At 42.7% G+C, this 24,682-nt stretch overlaps 1 protein-coding gene across 1 annotated transcript in view; it reads right to left on the bottom strand.

The window, feature by feature from the left end:
- map1b (microtubule-associated protein 1B) overlaps positions 1–24,411 on the bottom strand; it is a 30,411-nt gene extending 6,000 nt beyond the window's left edge. The window contains exons 1-5 of the mRNA XM_057819724.1: positions 24,084–24,411; positions 19,492–19,593; positions 9,225–9,307; positions 8,971–9,111; positions 3,583–8,886 (exon numbers count right to left, since the gene is read on the bottom strand). Coding sequence (XP_057675707.1) covers positions 3,583–8,886; positions 8,971–9,111; positions 9,225–9,307; positions 19,492–19,593; positions 24,084–24,285 — 5,832 coding nt within the window. The 5' untranslated portion in view covers positions 24,286–24,411. The remainder of the gene's footprint in view (positions 1–3,582; positions 8,887–8,970; positions 9,112–9,224; positions 9,308–19,491; positions 19,594–24,083) is intronic.
- Between the last annotated feature and the right edge of the window lie 271 nt (positions 24,412–24,682).

Raw genomic sequence — 24,682 nt, 5'->3', positions numbered from 1 at the left:
TTAGCTTTTTGGTGGCCCAAAATATGCCTGATCAGAAAAATAACAAAGTAACTCACGACCAGGGAGATCCAAAAACATATCACGCAAACCACACATATTTTTAACAGAACACTCAAGTCATGAGTGAGGTCTTTCACCTCTGTGAAGTTGCCTCCCCATCAGTCTCGATATATAAAATTATGTCAAACGTTTGTGCTACGTTTGTGCTTGTTTTTGCTGTAAAAAGTTCCATTTGTACTGCGATTATTTTTTAGATATTTACAAAATTTTTATGGGTCAATCTGAGGTCAACCAACTCCCCATTTTAATTAAAAATGGCTGACAATGGTGTCAATCGTTTGTGCTGTAAAAAAATTTCTTTTTTACTGCTATTAGTTTTTTAGATATTGAAATATTACAGGTAGTCCCCGGGTTACGAATGAGTTCCGTTCCTAGGCTGGCGATGTAACCCGAATTTCTGCATAAGTCAGAATTAACCCTTTACGTACCTCTAAATCACAGATGTCAAACCGATTCCAGAAAGGGCCTAGTGGGTGCTGGATTTTCTTCCAACCGATAACGCGCAGAGAGTTTAGCCAATTAACTTCCTGCTGAAACAAGCGGCACCTGACAAAGTTTAACTGATTACACATGTAAAAGATCTAATTGGTGAAAAGGTTTCCTCTTCATTGGTTGGAAAGCAAACCTGCACCCACTAGGCCCTTTCTGGAATCGGTTTGACACCTGTGCTCTAAAGGGTTTAGCGCTAACAGCAGCGGCAGCTTGTGAACAAGGAAGTCGGAAGTCCAAAAAAGGGAAGAACCAGAGGTTGGGGCGAGCGTCAAGCCGAAAAGGGCGCTTCCCCCGGCGGACCCATGAGAACCGCAGATGACAATGGTTGGCTGCTCGAGCCCAGTCCGAAAAAGGCACTTTATCGGCAATTGAATGACGTTCATTTATATATATGTATATATATATATATATATACATATGGATGACAGGTTTTTATGAGATTCAGCATTTCTTAGTCTTTTTTTAAATAAACAAAATAGTCACTTGCCCTACAAACTGCTAAAGACAACTGACTCATCCATGATCAGAATCAAACTTAAGCCCTACAGGTCTCTGTACATCAGTCAAACAACCCGAAAACCAAATGTTTCTTTTGAAACGGGAAATGGCCAAATGATGAGACAAAACAGCTTTCAACTTCAGAGAAAAAAGAAAGCTCTGTCTGTATAATATGTGCCGACAGACACCCAATTGAGGCAATAAAGCCTTGACGGCTCAAAAAAAAAAGCGCTGAATGCTGTGATGTCTCTCATCACAGTCCAGTGACAGCGAACCAAAAGAGATTGCAGAGTAGACTGGAGATGCATGAGACGCTTTGGGTGTCATTGTCTCCCAGAATGCCAAGGTGTGACTATCTCACTGAAGAGAATGACACATGGACCCAACTAATTGACCTTTCACCCACCCCGCCCCCAACAGTGACCAATTATACGTCCTAGCAACCATTTTTAAGTGAGCCTGATCTGTCAAAGTCAGCGTTACCAGACTGCCAACTGTCATTCAACCTTACGGAAGCACCAGAAAGGATCAATAAAGCTGGAGACTCGAACCGGTGTGCCTGTGACGCATGTAACTCGGACACAAGTTACTAAAAAAGTTTATCTAGGAGAGTGTAGTTCTTTCCCTTCCCAAAGCAAAAAAAATGATTGAACAGTCTGGATGTAATCCCTCCCACTCCCAGCTAAATTTCTCGAAAATAAACAAGCAGACATGCATGTTCTCTTAAAGCAAGACTAAGCTAACGTCCGAGGCTGACCTCTTGCAAGGATAAGAACTGTACAAGGTTCAAAATCAGAGCATTAAGCCAGACACACAAACACTATATAGTGTTCCCATAACAAAAAGTGGAGGAGAAGGAGAGAAAAAGATAAAGTGAGACATAACATGCCTTAATAATCAGCGCTGTCACAAGGACAGAACCTCAGTTGTTATACATCTGCTGACATACGCGTACGCTGTCTAGTTGTGATTAATCCTGTACCAATCTTATGCTTCATGGAACTGCTCGATTGGTCTCTAAGTAGCTTGTACAAGATCTTTTCAACAATGCGACCTTCATCGAGCCAACACCCATGTCCCGCCAACACTTTCACGTCTGGATTTACGGAGGATAGCTGGGGGAGATGGAGGCCCATATGTTTGACCCCGCTTGACACTGAGGATGTGGAAGATGTTTACGTGTTCAGCACACTGTTGGTTCTCGTTCTCCAGCTGGGTCTTGGTGCCCTTTGGATGCTCCGTTTCTCGGCGAAAGTGGTGCGACATCATAGAGAAGCAATGGAGCTTGCTCGCAATATCGGCGATGCTATCAAGGCGGGGCGCGCCAGCCTCAACAAGGCCTGTGATGACTTATCACAAGTGAAGATGGACCTAACAGCGTCTAATGCTGCCACAGCTCAAATGGTGACGAAAATCATCACAGAGATTCGGGACCAAGAGAGGCTTGTTCGCGTGAACCAAGCTACGGTTGTCGAGGAGTGAACCACCTGCGCGGGATGCGGCGGAGGAGGGCTTCCGTGTCCCCCTCGGCTGTCCTCCATCAACTGGAAGATTTCCTAACAGATAAATTCTCACTGAATCAATTAGCAAACGAATGATTGAGTAAATAACCCAAGTGCCACGTCTAATCAATGACTACTGGGAAGATAATTCATGTGTAAAAAAAAAATAAAAAATAGCACTTGTATCACAATGTGAAATGTCCACACTATCATGCAAAGATTTGCGTCCTTTGGTTTACTGGGACGGGATTTAATAAGCCCAGGCTTCTCCCGTCAGCCCTTGTCTTTTCTTTGGGTTAATTAATCTTATCACAATGCTATTTTGTAACTGTCAATGATACCGATGATGAAGACAATAAACAATAAACAAATAACTAGCGAGATGTCTTACCTGACTTGAATGTAGAGGCCAGAACATTCAATAAACTGGATATCAAAGTTGTAGTTACTGTTATCGAAATTTATATCTTACTAGGATGTCATCATTATAATATCTAAGTATAGCTATTTCATTGGCTAAAGTTAGTTATCTTCATGTCTTGGTTAACAGTCCGTCCTATGAGTGCGCTAACATTAAAGCGCTGCTTCTTTTTAGGTAAACATAGCATCCTAATAAGCACCTTGAACTTTTTTTTTTTAATGTAACATTTAGTATCTCAACCCTTTGTTGCTGTAAGTGTTGAACCAGTATGCTTTTACCTCCATAGCTTGCTACACTTTCTATACTTTCAATATAACCCTCCTCTGCACATTGTTAACCTTTTTTGCCTAATCCTGGAGGATGTTGCACTGTTATTGCTCCAAAATAAATCACTTGAAACACTACGGTATATGTCTGCCTGCAGTGGCTTGTCCTTTTGGAGTCACAAAGCTTGTTGGCTTAGCAACCATAAGTGGCCTTTACAGAAGATCAATCAGTATTACTACATTAAGTGCAATGGTGAGTTGCATTGCCTGATGTAAAACCAGTTAATAAAGGTGGGGGATGATTGCTGTGATTGAGAATGTAGATAACTTTCATTAAACATACCTGCATATTGTTTTCCCAATGGGATTTCCCTTCCAGCAGAGCATCAAGGACAGCCCTACTGGGCTCCTGAGACGTCTGGTCGTTGCCGCTGACCACGTAGTATGATGAGCGCACCCGCTGAAAGAATTCAGCATCCACGTTCTTAGCGTTGCAGTGATTGGGGATGTAAACCAAATCCAAATACACAGGAGGACAGTTAGACAACGATGCACCATTCATCGCCTTCCCACTGGTACTTCGAGAAGCTGATGTATTGGTTGCATTTTTGGCATCTTTGCCTTCTCCAAGACTCTTCTTAGGAGAGGCAGACTTGGAATCCTTCACCTTTGACAGACCTGTTTTCCGAGCTGGCGACGAGGCCTTTTTGGTCAGCTTTTTCTTCTTGGGTTTTTCTGCGGCCTCTGTGTTAGCATTGTGGCGATTTTCTTCCGCCTTGAGGGCTTCCGGATCGATCATGCAGACATCATGAGGTCCCGCAGATGGAGGTGAGTCCCTGCGCCCCACTGGGAGAGGATCAACGTGCCTGTAGGTGACAGTTCTGTCAGTGGGTAGAGTCTCCGAGTCATCTTCTGAATCAATGTTAGCATCTGCCGTGATAGAGGGGCACTCCTCGGTCCCTGGAGGTACATCAGAATCAGTCTGTGAGGGGGCGGATTCACTCATGGATGTTGGAGGCGTCTCCTCACATTGCTTGGCAGAAAGCTTACCCCCTGGAGGTGGAGGCCCTCCTCCAACAACCTCTAGAGGCTTCTCTTCCTCAAGCGCACTGTCCTCGTTGATGAAATATTCCAGTGGGTTGGGGTTGATGAAAGATGGCGAGAGCTCCGTTTTGGGATGACGGTATTCACACGATGTGACTAAACAGAGGTCGACGTCTGTCTTCGACATGTCAGATGTACTGATCTTGGAGGAATCTGGCTGCCTGAAGCAGCAGGCTGTATCCTGAGAATGTGGAGACAGAGGTAGATATGACGGGGAAGAGACATTGGGGCTCTCATGAGATTTGACTTCAAGTGTTGAACTTTCGCATAGAAATGAGTTGGTCTCCTTTTCTGGCAAAGGTTTCCCTTCATCTGAAAACCATAACGATGAAGGTGATAGGGAGCTTGTTTCGGGAGATTTGTCAGGCTTATCTTGTGTGTCAGACTTGTGCTCTGCAGATGGTGAAGTGAGGCTGATGCGTCTCTCCACGGGACCTTCTAACACTGGGGATGCCTCACTGGAATGGGGTGAATGTGGAGCAGAGTGGGTGAGTGACGCTGTTTTTGAGGTTTTGTCCAGTTCATCACATTTGTGTTCCGCAGCCAGTGAAATCGGGGTGGTATCGACTTCTATGGGACCTTCTGAAGCTGGAGAAGCTTCGCTGAAATGGGGAGAATGGGGGGCTGAATGAGTGACAGAGGCTGCCTTCGGCGTGACTGGGGATTTGTCTGTCTGCTCAACCATCAGGGGCAACTCTGTCATTTGGCATGGGGTTGTAACGGAGGGAGTGGACTGGGATGCGTCCGACGGCGTCACAGAAGTAGCGCGAGCGGAATCGGCGTCTTCAAAAAGCAAAGGCTTCTCGACTGTAGAGGTTTGCTCCTCGGACGCTCTCGCAACAGCCGATGGACTGTCATCAATCTCAGTTGGGCCATTCTCAGTGGCACGGGAGTTGCTTCCAGCCGACAGATGCTCTGGAGATTGTTTGCTAAAGTCAAGGGCTAAGGAGTGGTCAGGAGATTCCTGGCCAAACTCCATTGAGACGGTTGAATGCTCAGGTGACTTTGCGTCATGAGTCTGTGTGCCAATTTTGGTCTTTGGTGAGTTATCTGGAGAAATAGACATGGGCCGAGGGCAGTCTTCCTTGGATGGAGATGCCACTTCTGCCCCGTGGATGGTAGTAGGGGTTTGACCTACCGAAACAGACAAGGAGTCGTCTACTTCTGTCGAGTGAGGAGAGCCGACCTCAGCGTGAAGGGAAGGAGAGTCTGTGGTCGGCTCGGGTAAAGAGCTGGTGGCGAGGGAAGCAGTGGATGCCGAGGCTAGATGTGAAAACACATCCTCAGCCACCACTTCTTCCAGAGGTGTGCCGGACTTGTCTGATGTGCTACCTTCAGAAATGGACATCTTGCTCTCTTCTTTGAAAGCTGGGATGGAATGGGCATCCGATTCTTGTCTCCCATGTGCTGTTGAGGAAAAGACTGATTGGTCAATGTGATCTAGGTCCTTCTTTTTCGGGGAGTCCAGTTCAGTTGAAGTTGGGCTTTTAGGAGAGGAGGCAACATTATCAGTGGGGTAAAAACCCTCTTTATCATCAGGCTCGGGTGTATCCCTGTTGGAAGATTCCTCTTTGTCACTTGTGACCTCCACAATAATCGGGCCATGGTCTTCATTTTCCGACATGGGTGGCAGAGCTCCAGCTTTTTCTTCAACTGGTGATTGGTAATAGGGTGTGTGACCTGAGGACTGAGGAGAGCTTGGCCCTTCCAGTGTTTTGTCTTCTGGGCTGAGGGTAGGATCTGCCATTGCTCTGGTGCACCCTGCTAATGTGGTAGAAAGTTCAACAGGGGTGGCAAACGTTGATGGAGAATCAAAGTTGTATTTTTGGTCACTTGGAGGAGAATGTACAAAAGGTGATGTTGAAGTTGGCCTTGCCAAGTTTGTTTCCTGCTCTTTAAATGTTTCCTGAAATGTAGTAAATCCTTCTGCGTTCCCATTATGAGGAAATTTGTCGTCTTCTGATATCAAAGATGGAGATATTGTCGAGACTGTATGCTTGTGGTCTTGGCCCTCAGATAAAGGTAGTTTGTTCTTTTCATATTCTTCAGATTGCGACATAGCAAATCTGCTAACCTCTGGAGACGGTGACTCGGTGCCATCATCGGCCATTTCATCACTCAAACCATCCCTCGGAGTTAGCATCTTATCCATTGGAGTAGGCACGCTAGAGATCTCCACGGAGGAGTGCGTGAGGCCAGAGGTGACCGTAAACTCCTCGGGCGCTTCGTCCGAGGCAGTCGAGCTCTCGATGGCGGCGGGAATCATTTCATCGTGGATGGATGCAGCGGGAGAAACGGGGGAGGACTCTTTGGGGGACAAGGAAACACTCACTTCCTTTCCCTCTGTTATACTTTCACCCAAGTTGTGATCATCTGCAGGTTCGTGATCACTTAGATCTTCACAGCGCCCTTCTTGATCGCTTGCTGGTCTCTGTGGCTCATAAACCTCTTCGGTTTCCCCTTTCTCTTCGTAATCGGCTCCATCGGACACTTCCTCCATCACGGTTCCTTCGTCTTCAAACTTTTCACCCTTATGAGCTTGTTCATCTGGAGTTGCTCTACTTTGCACTTCAGCTTCGGTTGTGGCGATACCCTCATCGACTGATTCCTCAGGGGGTGACTCAGGGGGGCTTTTTATGGGTTCTTTATAGTGGGCTATGGCAGCAACTGCATCTTCTACCAGATCCTCTGCTCGGAGTTCTTCAAAGTCCTTTGTGAGGTCCTCTGGGGAAGACATAACAGCCCTCTCTGCATCTGGGTTTGCTGTGAAAGCAGCTGCACTTTTGGCAGCACCCGCTTTTGTCACTTTTGGACCTCCTTTGGCTTTCAGTTTTGAAGGGGTGCCTGGTTCTTTCTTTAAGAGTTCTTTTTTCATGGTTTTTGGTTTAGGGGACAGGGCTTTGTCTTCACTGGAAGCAGATACCTTTTTGGTTTCTTTTGACAGCTTTTTAATATCTTTCTTCGGATCCCTTTTTTCGTCTCTTTTCTCCTTCATGGGAGAATCTCTCCTAGCGTCCTTTTTTATGTCCCTTTTCTTTGCGTCCTCTTTTTTCACCTTTTCATCCTTCTTAAGTTCTCTTTTAGGAGTGTCCTCTTTTTTGACTATGTCTTTTTTCACATCTTTTTTCTTCTCTGAAGATATTTTGATGTCTTTCTTGGGAATCTTCTCCTTTTCCAATTTTGCTTTAATTTGAGGCGTCTTTTTTTCTGGCGTTTCTTTCTGGTCCGGTTTTACCTTTGATTCTTTCTCGGGGACCTTTGCTCGTTCTTTCTTCAGAGGGGTCTTTTCCTTTTTCTCAGTTTTTTGCGGTTTTTCATGAGACAGTTCATCGACATATGACTTGGCTTTTTCCGCCACCTCCTCTCTAGATTCCTTCTTGACACCTTTGCTTGGCGACGGCTTTGGGGTCGATCTCAGGCTCTCTTTACTGTCTGTTCGGTTTTTCATCTTGGCTTGCTTAAGTGGTGGAGTTGAAGGTACGTCGACAGACATGGCTTTTTGAGTGACGACTGCCTGTTTCAAGAAGTCCAGGTGCTTTAGCTTATCCAAACCTTCGAAGATGTGCTGCTGGGTAGCATTTCCTGGAAAGAGGACACGCACGACCTTCTCCAAAGGGTTGGCGGGATGCCACACGATCAATGAGGTGATAGAAGTCAAGTAAGATACAGGAAACTCTGACTCTTTCCCGTTTGGTAGCAGGATAGATGTGGTGTCCTTTTCGCTTCCTGTCCATTGCTTCATAAAATGCTGCATCTCCTTGCTGCTTTTTGATGGATTGAGCACATACATCTCAAGCTTCCCTACCCCCATCTTTTGGAAAAGAATAATGGGTTCAATAGTGTTTCCGACAGGTCGGTGCAACGGTTCCATTCTCAGATTCAGCTTAGCGAGGAACTGCTGAGTTGCTGCCGCCTCCTCGAGATTCCTGCGCACTCTATAGTTAGGTTCTAAGTTTTCCAAATTTTCTGGAAGATTCACAAACACGACGCCGATATCCGGTGAGATCATGTTCTTCACCCAGTCGCTGTTTGGCGAGGAATCTTGCGACTGCTCCTCCTCCAGCTCTGCCATCTTTCTTTGCAACATGCTGTTGATGCCCGGCAGGTTGTCATCGCCGATGTGGGTTAGCAGGATAGAGTCCACGCGGTCTAGGTGCCTCACCAGCTTCCAGAAGCAGGACTTTCTGTTGGATCCGCCGTTTATGAGCATGTTAAAGCCGTTCACGGCAAAGAGAGCAGAATCTCCGCGGCCACCGGGGAAGATGTAGCAGCACGGCTTCGACAGCTTGAGGAATCCACCGGAAGCTGGCGGTTCCAGCATGTCAAAAGGTGTAAGGATCTCTACCGATTCGGATAGATACTCTGTGAACTCGGAGAGGCCCTCCATTTCTGGGAGGATGAGGGCCGAGTTTAGCTTCATGTTGATGAAGTCTTGCAGGTTGTGTTTGTCCAGATTGGAGTTTTTCCAGTCGCCTTGATCGGGGCAGGAGAGTGTCAAGTTGGCTTTGTTTTCTGGGTGAATTGTGCTCAGCAGTTCACCGATCTGAGTAACGGAAAATACTTTTGTAATTTCCGGAAACAGCGCGGCATTCGGTCGTTTACAGCAAGGAAAAAACAGTCAACTCACCTCTTGGTCAGTAAATATGTCGATGAATTTGGAGAAAGAAAACGATCCGGACTGAAGTAGGAGCTCACCGGTGCTTTCAGTGCTTTGGCCCGACAGGACCAGAAGCTTGTGTCTGGCAGAGTCGGATATCATCAGTCGAACCTTAGAAAATATAAGTAGAATGAGGCTCAGTAGAATTCCTGGAGATGATAGTGATTACTTGTCAATCTGTTTTGGAATCTAACGTATAGGTGACAAGCGTAGTTTGATCTTACCTCGCTGCTGACGGTGTCATCTGAGGGGTTGATGAGCACCACTGTCTCCAGGACGTTACTTTTATGATGGAGAATTCTCTGCCCTGGAAAAAGAAAATGTGACGTTTTACCGAAATTCTACTTTTCACAATAAAATTCCGACATTTCAGATTTGACGCCTAATTCCATATTTCTTGACACATTGAAACCATGGCAATTCATTAATGCATTCCAATGTGTGTGCTAACTTTTTAAAATCCACCTCAATGACGGTGATAGACGTCCAAAAATTGACTCAACCATCAGTTGACAAGACAGCTCCCACAGAAATTCACGGCTTCCCATTAGGGGGCCGACCCAGGCAGAACGTTGAGTTAGCTTTCACTGTGTTAAACTGAAACACAAGTTGCGTTCTAACGCCGGATTTAGGTGGAAATAGGACAAAGGTTTTACTGCATACAAGCATGCAGGAGTGTCTCGAGTGATTTGGTCGAGGATTCAAGGGAATTATTTTATTAAACGTTGAAACGTTTAAAAAAAAAAAAATCAATGGATAAAATTAGTGTAACTTTGGGTTGAAATATTTATGTAAATTGAATGATAACTGCCCGTCTTTTGCTTTTAACCAATAATCTAGAGTGTCTTACGTTCATATCTAGAGAAATTCCGCGATTTAATAATTTATTTACAAGAATTTTCCACTTAAAAAGCACTTTGTTTCGTGACGGCCGCCATGTTGGATTACACAACACCGTAACTTTTGCTTTAAAGTGCGTACGACAGGAGAAAAAACGTCTTAAATAGCATTATTATGTGAATTAGAATCAGATTTTTAGACGATTCGACTACATGCAACAATTTATCAAAGCGCAGATGACGAGAAATTAGTCTTTTAATCTTCCGGTTAGCCACGCCTACCATTATAGGGCTCTAGCGTCCCCAACAGGTGGATGACGTCAGCGGAGTAACGATTTCATCTGATTTAGTATGCAGCCCATTGAGAGGGAATTATTCAGAACGAGGAAAACGCGACGAAGAGAGCCGCAAAATGTCATTGTTTCAGTCTCTCTACTCCAATATTTTTTACAGGATATTCTTTTTATCCAAGTATTTTTCCCTAATAGCTAAATAAATGGCATGGTCATGACAAATAACAGTCTTGTGCTAAATGGAATATGAATATGGTCAAAACTGCTGACTTCACCTTTACTGTCACACCTCCTGAACGATATTTTATGCCACCTAAATCGGGCTTATGTCATTTCCCTTCCCCGGCTTCGGAGAATGTAAACAAACCAAGAGGCGTGACAGCTAGCCGATAGGCTAACCCGAACCAAGTGATGTTTCAAAGTCTTCGAAGCGGAAAATCACACATAACTAGCCCAGATGATTTCACATGGGGACTGGGTTGTCGATTGTCTTTGCCGATCGGCGGAGAGCAATTTACAGCTCGTTCCCCTGTTACTACGGACAGGAGAGCTCGCCGGGGAAGCAGCTGGACAATGACCGCCGAACAAACCGGCTGACGTCAGAGGAGCGTGTAGCTGCCAAATGGTCAACACAAATATGGCAAAATAATGCTTTACTACACGGCGAAGACATAAACAGCGAGAGTCATACGGAAGCGGCTGCAGTTGTTGTGCGGCGAATGTGTATGAGGAGAGCTTTTTACATGCCATCCATGATCAAACGTACAGTGGGGCAAATAAGTATTTAGTCAACCACTAATTGTGCAAGTTCTCCTTCTTAAAAATATTAGAGAGGCCTGTAATTGTCAACATGGGTAAACCTCAACCATGTGAGACAGAATGTGGAAAAGCTCAGAAAATCACATTGTTTGATTTTTCAGTAATTTATTTGCAAATCATGGTGGAAAATGAGTATTTGGTCAATACCAAAAGTTCATCTCAATACTTTGTTATGTATACTTTGTTGGCAATAACAGAGGCCAAACGTTTTCTGCAACTCTTCACAAGCTATTCACACACTGTTGCTGGTATTTTGGCCCATTCCTCCATGCAGATCTCCTCTAGAACAGTGATGTTATGGGGCTGTCGTTGGGCAACACGGACTTTCAACTTCCTCCTCACCCCGTGGCGTCAAAATGATAACAAGAACGGGGAGCAAAAATCCCAGAACCACACAGGGGGACCTAGTGAATGACCTACAGAGAGCTGGGACCACAGTAACAAAGACTGTTATCAGTAACACAATGCGCCGCCAGGGACTCAAATCCTGCACTGACTGACGTGTCCCCTTGCTGAAGCCAGTACACGTCCAGGCCCGTCTGCGGTTCGCTAGAGAGCATTTGGATGATCCAGAAGAGGACTGGGAGAATGTGTTACGGTCAGATGAAACCAAAATAGAACTTTTTGGTAGAAACACAGGTTCTCGTGTTTGGAGGAGAAAGAATACTGAATTGCATCCGAAGAACACCATACCCACTGTGAAGCATGGGGGTGGAAACATCATGCTTTGGGGCTGTTTTTCTGCAAAGGGACCAGGACAACTGGTCTGTGTAAAGGAAAGAATGAATGGGGCCGTGTATGGAGAGATTTTGAGTGAAAATCTCCTTCCATCAGCAAGGGCATTGAAGATGAGACGTGGCTGGGTCTTTCAGCATGACAATGATCCCAAACACACAGCCAGGGCAACAAAGGAGTGGCTTCGTAAGAAGCATTTCAAGGTCCTGGACTGGCCTAGCCAGTCTCCAGGTCTCAACCCCATAGAAAATCTGTGGAGGGAGTTGAAAGTCCGTGTTGCCCAACGACAGCCCCAAAACATCACTGCTCTAGAGGAGATCTGCATGGAGGAATGGGCCAAAATACCAGCAACAGTGTGTGAAAAGCTTGTGAAGAGTTACAGAAAACATTTGGCCTCCGTTATTGCCAACAAAGGGTACATAACAAAGTATTGAGATGAACTTTTGGTATTGACCAAATACTTGTTTTCCACCATGATTTGCAAATAAATTGTTTAAGAATCAAACAATGTGATTTTCTGGGGGTTTTTCCACATTCTGTCTCTCATGGTTGAGGTTTACCCATGTCAGGGGTCGCGTTAACCGAATATTTTCCGTCGTTGACCGTTTTTTTTAAACGGTGACGGAAAAAACTGAAGTCCAGCCGTCATTTTGACAGGTTGGAATTCACACCCCAGACCACAGGGTGGCGAGTGAGCATATTAATTAGCTATTGTCTCTCTTGATGCGTGATGTCGTTGGCCTTACTCGGAAAAATGTCAAGGCAACTGAGTGTTTGCCTGGCATGGCCAGACTGTTCTCCCTGTATTTTTCAAACACTGAGTGAAAAGTCTGGGACACAGCCTCTTGAGTAGGTACAAAATCAATCGACAAATCAGATTTGTTTATTTGCGTGACGTGTTCTTCACGAGCAACGTCACTCTTGCGCGCCGAAAGTCGTCTCTACAACAACACGGATGGCGAACGGGAGAGCCGAGAATATGTTCCAATCCGCGGTAATTCAGTTTTAAATGAGCTAAAACACATTGACACGAGACATTGAGAACAGTCTGTCTCACGCTAGCCATGTTGAATAAACTCCGTTCTCCTCGTATGTTTACTTCCGCGCGCAAGTCCCTCGTCCTGCCCTCGTCGCTTTGCTAACGGCACGTCTGCTCGTCGCTGATTGGTGCACTCCGCTGTCTGTTTGCCTCTTGTTAAGCTTGTTCGGACAGAATATTAATTAAAAATGAATGAAAACTAAATACTATTGAATATGTCATTATTATCATTTTAAAAATGTAAGTGACGGGTAAAAATAGATTATGACCGGATTTTTATGACACTGTCAGTCAAAATGACAGACAACGAAAAAGTCTAGCGCAACCTCTGACCCATGTTGACAATTACAGGCCTCTCTAATCTTTTCAAGTGGGAGAACTTGCACGATTAGTGGTTGACTAAATACTTATTTGCCCCACTGTATTTGCAAGAATTTTCAACTTAAAAAGCTCTTTGTTTTGCGACGGCCGCCATGTTGAATTTTATATCTCTACACAATAGCGGAATTCAACCGAAATCAGTTGTGATTGTATATAGAAAAAGCAAATATTGCTTTTATTGAGTAATATTAAGATGATTCTGCATGCCTCCCTCAAGTATTAAGTTTCTGATGTGAAAATTGAGTGATTTATTAGCTATTGAAACCTTGAAAAAAAATGAAGTTGCTATTTTGGGCAAAAACGTATATGTTAAATATTGCTATTGATCCTGAAAATATGAAATAAACATGCTTTTTTGCTGTCATACGCACTTTAAAGCAACAGCTCCCAATTCTACGCGCTCCATTTGCTCTTCCTTTGTCTGATGTAGCGCTAAACCTCCTACACCAGCACACCAGACAGGGCTTGACCCGCGCAATTAACCATCGGAACTCCACCCCCCCTCTCAGTCACTAATTTTCACTTCCTGTTGGAGGCACGCAATGAAGCACACGGGAGGAAATCAATGTGGAAGGCACCGGACCAAAAATAGATCAGTGGAACAACTGTAGAGCAGAGCATCCCTCCTTTTGCTTGAAATAAAAAGATGAAACAGCTTATGTAATGACAATCAAATGGTGTGCCACCACATCCTCAGGTTGGTAGCACACCCCTTATTGATCTGACTAGGCACATCAAAATGCATTTCAGCAGTGAATGATTATGTTTCCGTGCCACTGACAGCTAGAGTTGTCCAATCCAATTGGACTGAGAAAGGCTGGCAGGTTTGTGTGGGAATTTGGACATTTTTGTGTGAAAACTACAGCCTATTGAAATTAGGTATGCAGGTAGTCCCCGCGTTAAGAACGAGTTCCGTTTCTACGGTAGTGACGTAACGCGAATTTCCCTTTAAAGGGACCTCGGACTTAAAGACTTGTAGTATCTAAATAAGCCACAATTGTACTCTTTGACGAAATGCCGGCGGGAACCCGGAAATCCGGCCAGAAGGACAAACTCTACGCGTTCACCTTAGTCTTAATCAGTAAATCATAATGACTTAATTTGTAAATCATAAGGTGCCGGAACGCAAAGTACCGTATTGGCCCGAATGTAAGACGGCCCTGATTATAAGACGACCCCCTCTTTTTCAAGACTCAAGTTTGAAAAAAGACTTTTTGAACACCAATTTTTATACAGAAAATAATTACAGTACATCCGAAAAATGATTATAACAATATATTTGAGAGAAAAAGCATGTTATTTTGCCTCATTCAAATCTAAATATCTGAACATTTAAATATGTAAACTAAAGTGCAATCACATTCGTAAATGAATGGGTTCTGGTTTTTGAAATGTAAATAAACCAATCTATTGTGAAAAAACAACAAAATTGCAATCAGTGTTGTTAATAACGGAGTTAGAATATAACGGCGTTACTCACGGCCTGTGTTGGGACTAACGCCGTTATAAATACCGCCGTTACGTAACGGCGTTATTTTTTCAGTAACAGGGTAATCTAACTAATTACATTTTCCGCCGTTACAACGCCGTTACCGTTACTGACGGTCAAAAGCGGTGAGTTACTTACTCTGAATAAGTTGAAGAAACTACCAGCCGTGTCGAGTCGACTCTCTGCTCTGATGATTTGTCATCCAAGACTTGGGGTGCATTCAGGTTCGAGAATAGCGCACGAACTTCTGACTCCAAGCTGTTTGTCCCTGCTCATTCAATTAGACATTGCTTTCCAAAGTTTGGTAACGTTTCTGTGTTTGCTACACCTGATGCTAGCCACGTTCCCATCTCCCACTGTCAGCCAGCAATAATTCTGCTTCCATCTTGAGGACGGCAGACGCTTTGAAGGTGACGTGAATTGTCGGGAAACGAGCCTACCTAAATGCAGCCCCTCGAGAGATGCGATGGAAGTGATTGTGATTGGCTGAGGGTTAGAGTCATGTGTCGTGGTAGGCCAATCAGAGCCGGTGATTTCACAAGCAAACCGGAACAGCGCGTGCGGCAAACACACATACGCAAAACAGATGCACAGGGTCGGGATGGCAAAGCATTCAGATGAAAAATTCTCCTTTAAGAGGTGGAGATATAGACACTATTTCAAGTTTGTCGAAATTAAAGGAAAGAACCTGCATGTAATGTGTAATTTATGTCCCGGGGCAAAGCTTTTGTCGACATCTGTGGTAAGCAACTGAAATCTGCTGAAGCACCTAACAAGTTAACTACCTGTCTGTTCTTCTCTATTCCACTGACTCGAATACTGCTCAGAAAATTTCAAATTCTTTGACATACAACAAGTTCTTTTTAAAGTAACGGAAATAGTTACTTTCCCTGGTAACTAGTTACTTTTACTATAGAGTAATTCAGTTACTAACTCAGTTACTTTTTGGAAGAAGTAATGAGTAATGTAACTAATTACTTTTTTAAAGTAACCAACACTGCTAACGGCGTTATTTTTTTCAGGAGTGAGTAATCTAATTATTTACTTTTCTCATTTTGGCAACGCCGTTACCGTTACTGAGGCAGGAAAGGCGTGCGTTACTCTGCGTTACTATGTTGGTTGACGTGAGAAAAGTCTGAGAGAGACGGACTCACAGAGACGAGAGAGCAGAGCAGGAATGGGGACGCCGTTGCAAACGCGATGCTAGGTAGCTCCAATAATGTAGCCGGTAGCCTACAAGCTACGCCCACATAATGCTACGTTAGAAATCATATATTAGGAAACTAGATGCAAATGACAGACAAGATGGCATTAGCAACATATCTAAAGAAATAGATGCGTTAGTAAACAGCCGCCATCTTAAAGCAGTAGACCTCTTAGGAAAGCTCTGTTGTAGCGAACCTAAGTAACCTTTTATCTAAAATGCTCCTAAATCGGCAAAATCTTGACTTAAATCTATCTTTAAATAAATGATGAAACAGTTTTAAAACTTACACATGTCGAAAGGAGACAGAAGGGAACTAATGCAATAACGGGAGCAATTTTAACAACTTTAACGGTTGATTCACAACATTAAATGACTTCCACACATAGCAAAGGTTACTATCTAGTTATCGCAATATCCGCAATACCCCAGTGTCTAGTTAAGTTTAGGGTAAAGAATTGGGCTCGGGCCAATTGTCCCAAAAACCCTTTAAACTTCGCATTGTGGGACCAGTTTTTTTTTTTTAAAAGTCTAACTGTAACTGTAGCCTTGAAACAAATCTGAATAAGGAAAAACATTGCAATAAAATAATGCAAACTGGTTAAACTTGAGAGTAGCTGAGAACTGTCATGACAGAACATCGCTTCAATGATATCTGGCGCCATCTAATGTAGTGAATGGGTATAATGTCTAGACAGCGAATATAAGACGACCCCCTCTTTTTCAGTGTTATTTCAACGCAAAAAACACCTTCTTATATTTGGGTCAATACGGTACATATGACAGCGAAGGGATGACGACACGGGCACAGGTCCCGGAACATACGCAGAAAATGGTGCTGAAAACAAAATGCAAATGTCCGCTTGCCATGCTGTGGGACTTTTCTTTTTTTCTTTTTCTTTGTGCTTTTCTGACTCATTTTGAACCATCTTGCTTCTTTTTGAAAAAAAAGACAGTAAATGCAGTGTCTTTTTGGCATGTTGAAATACCATTTGATCTTGGCTGTTTTATTTGAAGGCGCCTTCCTGGCACTCAAGGTCACTGTACAGTCATTTAAAAAACAATTAGACAAATTAAAGACTAAAAACTGTAAAAAAATCATTAGGAAATGGAACGTTCAAAACAATAAAAATGCTAATGTTTGAAAATAATTAGCAGAGCATTAAAACACAAAGAAATCAGGGATTATTATGGATATGCGAATCTGAACAGGTGAGTTTTGAGTTTGGATTGAAAAAGGGGGAGTCTGTGTTCCTGTGTTCCTTATGTCAGGGACGTGATTTGTTGGTCCAGCTTTTCAGTGCATCAACAAATCTCTGACTCTATCAAATGACGTTAATTTTTTATAAACAACATGCAATTATTGAGATTTGTTCTGTAAATGAATTTATGCATATTATTATTTTATCTTATACTGTAATGTCCGTAACTATGTGAAATATTCTGATATAATGTTTTCCGAGGCACCCTGAAGTGCACGCAACGTTACCGTTGTTTTGGTCACGTGATGCGGGAGTGAGATAGAGAGGCACAGCCTGCCGAGAGCCCCAAGTTGTGTTCGTGTTGTTAGCTCCATGTGTTAATAAAGAAAGTTGTCAGCACGTCATGTGTTCGATACCTTTGTCAACAAAAAGCTCGGTCCGTTTAAGAGACCCTGGGACTGGAGAGCTGTGAGTAGTAGGAAGCGAGGGGGAGACAGGCGACAAGCAAAAGTTCGCAGTCGAATGTGGCGGCAGTCCGCTGTTATTTTGTTTATTGTTTTCTTATTGTTGCCAAAATAATGTTGAGATAGCCATCTACGACTCCTCTCCTTCTTTTCCCCCAACGTTTTTATATTATTATTAGGGCTGTCAAAATTATCGCGTTAACGGGCGGTAATTATTTTTTAAAATTAATCACGTTAAAATATTTGACGCAATTAGCGCACATGCCCCGCTCAAACAGATTAAAACGACAGCACAGTGCAATGTCAACTTGTTACTTGTGTTTTTTGGAGTTTTGTCGCCCTCTGCTGGCGCTTGGGTGCGACTGATTTTATCGGCTTAAGCACCCATGAGCATTGTGTAATTATTGACATCAACAATGGCAGGCTACTAATTTATTTTTTGACTGAAAATTTTACAAATTTTATTAAAACGAAAACATTAAGAGGGGTTTTAATATAAAATTTCTATAACTTGTACTAACTTTTATCTTTTAAGAACTACAAGTCTTTCTATCCATGGATCGCTTTAACAGAATGTTAATGCCATCTTGTTGATTTATTGTTATAATAAACAAATACAGTACTTATGTACCGTATGTTGAATGTATATATCCGTCTTGTCTTATCTTTCCATTCCTACAATAATTTACAGAAAAATATGGCATATTTTATAGATGGTTTGAATTGCGATTAATTACGATTAATTCATTTTTAAGCTGTAATTAACTCGATTAAAAATTTTAATCATTTGACAGCCCTATGTTATTTCTATGCACGAGAGGTGCCGGATCTGCCCAAATAAATCCCGGAACACAGGGAGGCCAAAATCGAGAGGTGCCGGATCACGTTCCGGCAAGATCCGGCTCAAATTAACCCCTGGTCTTAACCCTTTGTACTGACTCCATTTTGAATGGTTTAAAGAAGGCTCACCAAGAACAAGTTGACAATTTATTCGGGTAGACTGCGTCCAGATTGGCTAGGTGAAACAGAAACACTCAGGCAAGGAGGCAAACTCGTTCCAAGGTCACCATATCAGAAGTCAACAAAAGGTTCTCGAGAAAAAATGACAACGATCAGGTAAACCTTCAGTCTTTTGAAGGCTCTCGCGGGGCGGGCCATGGGCAGGAAGAATGGTGTGCTTGGGATTATTATTATTGGATATCTGTTTGTAGATTGGACAGGAAGATTCGGGAGTTATTGTTGTCCGGTCAACGACAGTTGTGGATTTTGCGTCAGTGTCGAAGGAGCTCTTGTCAGCCGTCTTATCCGTTGGATATCAGGCGTTCTCCTATGTTCCTTATGTTTGAACAGACCGTCCCGCCATTTGTTCTAGACTGTCTGGGAGAACTGAACTTCAACAGAAATCCAGCGTTAGATCGCTGCATGCGTGTTTGTGAATAGCGCCTCTTGATGTGGGCGGCCCCCTACTTTAAGGCGAGGCGCAATGCATGACCGATCCGACCCGTCAATACCATTTTGAAGTTTATGATAAAGTATAAAAACAAAATACGATGAGGTACAATTTGGTACTGTTTACGCGACAAACAATTAAATAAAAAACAAAACAAAAAAAACACTGGAAACAAAATGGCGGACAAGAGTCCGGTGTCGTAATCACATAAATCGGGTACGTCATAACCTGCATATAGATAAAGATTATGACTATGTTGAGTTTATGACTGTAGGATCCCCCCCCAAAAAAGAAGTTATTTTCCCCATTCTATTCCCTAATCTCTTTCAGTTTAAAAAAATGTGACTTTAAAAAAGCAATTTTAAATTAAGTTGATGAAAATGATACTTTTGCCCTAAAGACGGTAAATATTCATTGAACAATATGCAAAAAATAATTGTCATTATTTCAAAATAACAATTTTGTTTGGTTTAAATTTTTTTTTTTAATGCTGTTTTTTTTTTTACTTCAAAATTACAGTGGGTTTTTATCATTGGGATTGTTTTTAATGTATTTTAATGTTTTTTATTTTTTTACCTTTGACGTCTGCGGAGAACCGTGCCGAATGTCGGGAAACGAAGAGTTTGAGTTCCTGGTCCAGGTTGCAGTCCATCAGATTGGCATCCCACGAGCGGATACCTGCAAAAAGTACACCAAAGAAAATGCATTATTTGAATGATCATGAGTGCAATGTTATTGATCATGACTTCTAATTCAAAATTCAGTGAAAAAAAAAAATCTGTCCAGGTTTCTATCTCTTGCGTTATTTATACAGTGGGGCAAATAAGTATTTAGTCAACCACCAATTGTGCAAGTTCTCCTACTTGAATGTGAATGTGGAAAAAAACCCAGAAAATCACATTGTTTGATTTTTAAAGAATTTATTTGCAAATCATGGTGGAAAATAAGTATTTGGTCAATACTAAAAGTTCATCTCAATACTTTGTTAGGTACCCTTTGTTAGCTATAACGGAGGCGAAACGTTTTCTGTAACTCTTCACTCTTTGCTTGGTGTAAAGAAATCAACAGTGGGAGCAATTATTAGAAAATGGAAGACATACAAAACCACTGATAAGCTCCCTCGATCTGGGGCTCCATGCGAGATCTCACCCCCTGGCGTCAAAATGTAACACAATGCGCCGCCAGGGACTCAAATCCTGCACTGCCAGACGCGTCCCCCTGCTGAAGAAAGTACACGTCCAGGCCCGTCTGCGGTTTGCTAGAGAGCATTTGGATGATCTAGAAGAGGACTGTGTTGTGGTCAGATGAAACCAAAATAAAACTTTTTGGTAGAAACACAGGTTCTCGTGTTTGGAGGAGAACGAATACTGAATTGCATCTGAAGAACACCATAACCACTGTGAAGCATGGGGGTGGAAACATCATGCTTTGGGGCTGTTTTTCTGCAAAGGGACCAGGATGACTGATCTGTGTAAAGGAAAGAATGAATGGGGCCATGTATGGAGAGATTTTGAGTGAAAATCTCCTTCCATCAGCAAGGGCATTGAAGATGAGACGTGGCTGTTTCTTTCAGCATGACAATGATTCCAAACACACAGCCAGGGCAACAAAGGAGTGGCTTCCTTAGAAGCATTTCAATGTCCTGGAGTGGCCTAGCCAGTCTCCAGATCTCAACCCCATAGAAAATCTGTGGAGGGAGTTGAAAGTCCATGTTGCCCAACGACAGCCCCAAAAAAATCACTGCTCTAGAGGAGATCTGCATGGAGGAATGGGCCAAAATACCAGCAACAGTGTGTGAAAAGCTTGTGAAGAGTTACAGGAAACGTTTGGCCTCCGTTATTGCCGACAAAGGGTACATAACAAAGTATTGAGATGAACTTTTGGTATTGACCAAATACTTATTTTCCACCATGAGTTGCAAATAAATTCTTTAAAAATCAAACAATGTCATTTTCTGTTTTTTTTCTTCTCATTCTGTCTCTCTTGGTTGAGGTTTACCCATGTTGATTACAGGCCTCTCTAATCTTTTCAAGTGGGAGAACTTGCACAATTAGTGGTTGACTAAATACTTATTTGCCCCGCTGTATGTACACCAAAATATATTAACCGGTAACACTTTATTTGACAGCGGCATCATAAGACCAAATGAACCACCATGAAGCTTTGAACCAATCGGCTGCAAAGCTTCATTGCTTCAAGAAGCTTCATTTGGCCATCACTTCCCTTGGGGAAGACAGCCAACCTCTGCTGCCGTCCTGCTGTCAACACTTTTGTTGTCCAGCATGCCTCCTAGAATGCATTGCAGCGCTACAGGTGTAAATAACAATCAAAATCATCATTTTCTGTGCTAATTATTTCTTCAGTTACCGTTCCAGTTGTTTCACTAATTGCTAGCAATGGTATTTGGTAACACTATTATAATTCTGACATGACACTGCAATGAGCAATAATGAATGCTTATGACAGATGTCATTTTGTGTCATCCGACAAATTATCTCACTTTTGAATGGATGTAAAAGATTTGAGCTAAACATAAATGGAGTTTGTGACATAATTTGTCCTATTAGTCCTGATCGATGTACCAGACTCATCTGCAGCTGCAGGAAGCGTCTGGTTGAAGTTATTGCTGCCAAAGAGGGGAGGGGCACAAAATGTTAAATGTGATGGTTCACTTACTTGTTTTTCCCCCATTCTGTCATTGTTTGCATGCTACCCTCATTAAAATATGAAAACCGATAAATGTTTGGGTGGTTTTAGTTAAGCAGACACTGTATTTTCATCTGTGTGATTTTGACAAAGATCAGATCACATTTGATGGTGATTTAATGTACAAATGTGAGAAATTCCAAAAGGTTCAGATATTTTTTCATATCACTGTAGCTCCAACGTCTTGGTGAGGACAGTACAATGACGTTTAATACATTTTTTGGATTTTTTTTTCATTTAGAGGGTGTCTAGAGGTATTTGAAAGGGTTAATTAACATGGAAATCCAGATAACATCGCCAGCACAGGAACGGAACTCGTTTGTAAATGGAACTCGTTCGTAAACTGGGGACTACCTGTATCACAATTTCGATATATTGTCACATCCATAATAAAAACATGAAAGAATTTTGAGAGCATCCGACCATTGGAATCCTACAACGGTAGAGCCGAGCTGAGTCACAGCTGTGACCGTCGCGGTCACTCGTCATGATTTCTCCTCAAAACAAAGCAGCACTGAGGGTGGGGCACCACACGCGCTTTGTCGCTTTGCTCCCATCCGTGCCGGCACAAAGGGATGAATTTGCTAAAATATTTAGACAATGTGCTCGCTGTGAAATGTCAGACATCCAAAATGGGAAAACTAAAGGCAAGAAAATTAAGTGTAAATGTTCAAACTGACTAGTTTAAAAATATGCTTACATCTTGAAGAAAAATGTGTTCAATTTTTAAATGTTACTTTTTCTTAGATTGTCAAATAAGTGAATTTTACCTCAAATTATGTCACTATTGACCATTTAAAATGAAATTTCTCTCTGCATAAAAGGCTACCATTTTTTGAATATGTATTATTATAATACCTTTTCAGTTAGGAAAAAATAAAAACTGAGCAAAATGTATTTGGCCTAACTTGGCGCGCCCACCCCTGTCAAAATTGATTGGACATCTGGGTTGATGATAGATTAATCCATCTAATCTAATCCAAGACATAGACTTCATAATATACTGACGGGACACTGGGTGTGGGGCCGATTAATAGGGAGCCTATCGCCGTCAAAGCTGACCGAGTGGAAACACAGACAGAGCTTTTATGTTGAAAATTCTTGTGAATTAATGCTTCAAACCCAAATTCTTGATATATATGGACATAAAACAGTCTCGAATCTTGATTAATAGCAAAAAACAGGCAGTTGGCATTTATTTTATGTAAATATGTCAAATGTGCTGCTAGTCTTTAAGCCACTGTGGCGCCGCCTTATCACCACAGAGCTTTTTACATTGAAAATTCTTGTGAATAAATGCTTAAATCCCTGAATTATTTATATATGTGAACGTAAAACAGTCTCGATTCTCGATAAAAGCTTAAAAACCGTTATGTTAGCATTTGTTTTACGTAATGTGTCGAATGTGCTGCTAGTCTTTAAGCCACTGTGGCACTGCGTTATCACCACAAAGAGCTTTTTATGTTGAAAATATTTATTTATCTTTTTAAACTTTTAAACAAATTACGTCACAATGAAAAAAATGGACAATGGCCAAATTGGGGTGTTTCCGCCATATATCCATCTTGCCTCTTCAGTCCTCGAGTGGTTTTGGCTAATCAAAGCAAATGACTGTCTAAGGTGCTAGTCACATGATCTGTTCGAAAAATAATTTTGATCCATTCTAAAAATATCTTTTTTCTCATTTCTTTCATTTTTGTTGTTTTAGTGTTTTACAACTTTTATAGACAGTATTTTTCAGGAAAACTCTTCATTTTAAGAGAAATACATAGGAAAGTCAATCACATGCAATGGCACTTTTCGGCCACCAGGGGGGCCTGACCCACCTGTCCCCCCTTTAACTACGTGTATGTAACTCTGCCAGTCAAAATAATCTAGATGTCGATCGCCGAAAGATGATTATATAGCTGGTACATGGGTTAATGATAATTATGATGCCTCATAATATTGTGATTCAGAATTCATTCCATGGATCAATTTGTCGACTAAATTTGCGATTAATCTAATTTTACCATTCGTCTGTGAATTGTGCTTCAGCCCCGCCCAGTCAAAAATGGAATGGTAGCAAAGGGGTGAGCTTAATTCGTGAAATTAATCTTGTAAAACAACTACGTTTTAAATATATGCAGTATGCATGTGTGTTCCTCGTGGCTTCCCGTAGGGACCGCAGTGCGGCCCGAGCCACGCCCACCGGCCGGTGTGGGATGAGAGCGCTGGATGCAGGAGGAAGAGGTGGAAGATGAGGAAGAGGAGACGGAGGGATGCTCCCACGGGACAGAGGGTCAATCAGTTTATTTCATCAAAGTGTGCACTGAGGCTATTAATAATAAACATGAATGCGTTCAATACGTCTATGTGTCCGTCGATGAAATTGAAAAATAATAATAATAAAAAAAGAAAGAAGAGACAGAACAAGAGCGAGAGAGACCTCCGCCCTGTTGCTGTCTCGCTGGCTGACTTACCCTTCTCGATGTCGGCCACGGCGCACTTGAGGTTCCCCTCCGTCACCACCTCACCCAGGACCACCAGCAGGTAAAATTTGGAGTCGACGAAGTGCCGCGCGGGGCTGGCCGGAGTTCCCGCGGCCGATCCGGGCGTCACCGATACCGGCTCGGTCGCGAGCATAGCTTCGGCCGCTGCGCTCTGCACCTGCAGGGCGGACATCTTCGGAGCTTTCACCCGCCCGCTTCTTCTTTCTTGAGATGCTGCTGGCTGGCGCTGCGGTCGGACGAGGAGTGGCTCGGGCTGCCTGCAAGACCAGCGGCTTTTTTTTTCTGCACACTCACCGCACAGCTGATGTCACTGGCATCGAATCAAACGCACCCTCCCGGAAGAGACCATGCATGATGACGACGACGAATATTCCAGCTATTTTATCACCCTAACCTTTTTCCCCATTAAGGTGTCTCTTAGAGAAAAGGCTTTTATCTATCTTTATTTTGGCGAAATATCAGCATTCTAACAAGAAATGAAATTACATTATAGATTAACACAGTGAAATAAAGATGAAAATGTAGTATTGCATCAAATTATGGAACTTCCAAAGTAATTTCTTCAAGAG

The sequence above is a fragment of the Corythoichthys intestinalis genome, chromosome 17 (genome assembly GCF_030265065.1).
Source record: "Corythoichthys intestinalis isolate RoL2023-P3 chromosome 17, ASM3026506v1, whole genome shotgun sequence".
Classification (NCBI taxonomy): Eukaryota; Metazoa; Chordata; class Actinopteri; order Syngnathiformes; family Syngnathidae; genus Corythoichthys; species Corythoichthys intestinalis.
This window is presented reverse-complemented; position numbering and strand designations above follow the sequence as displayed.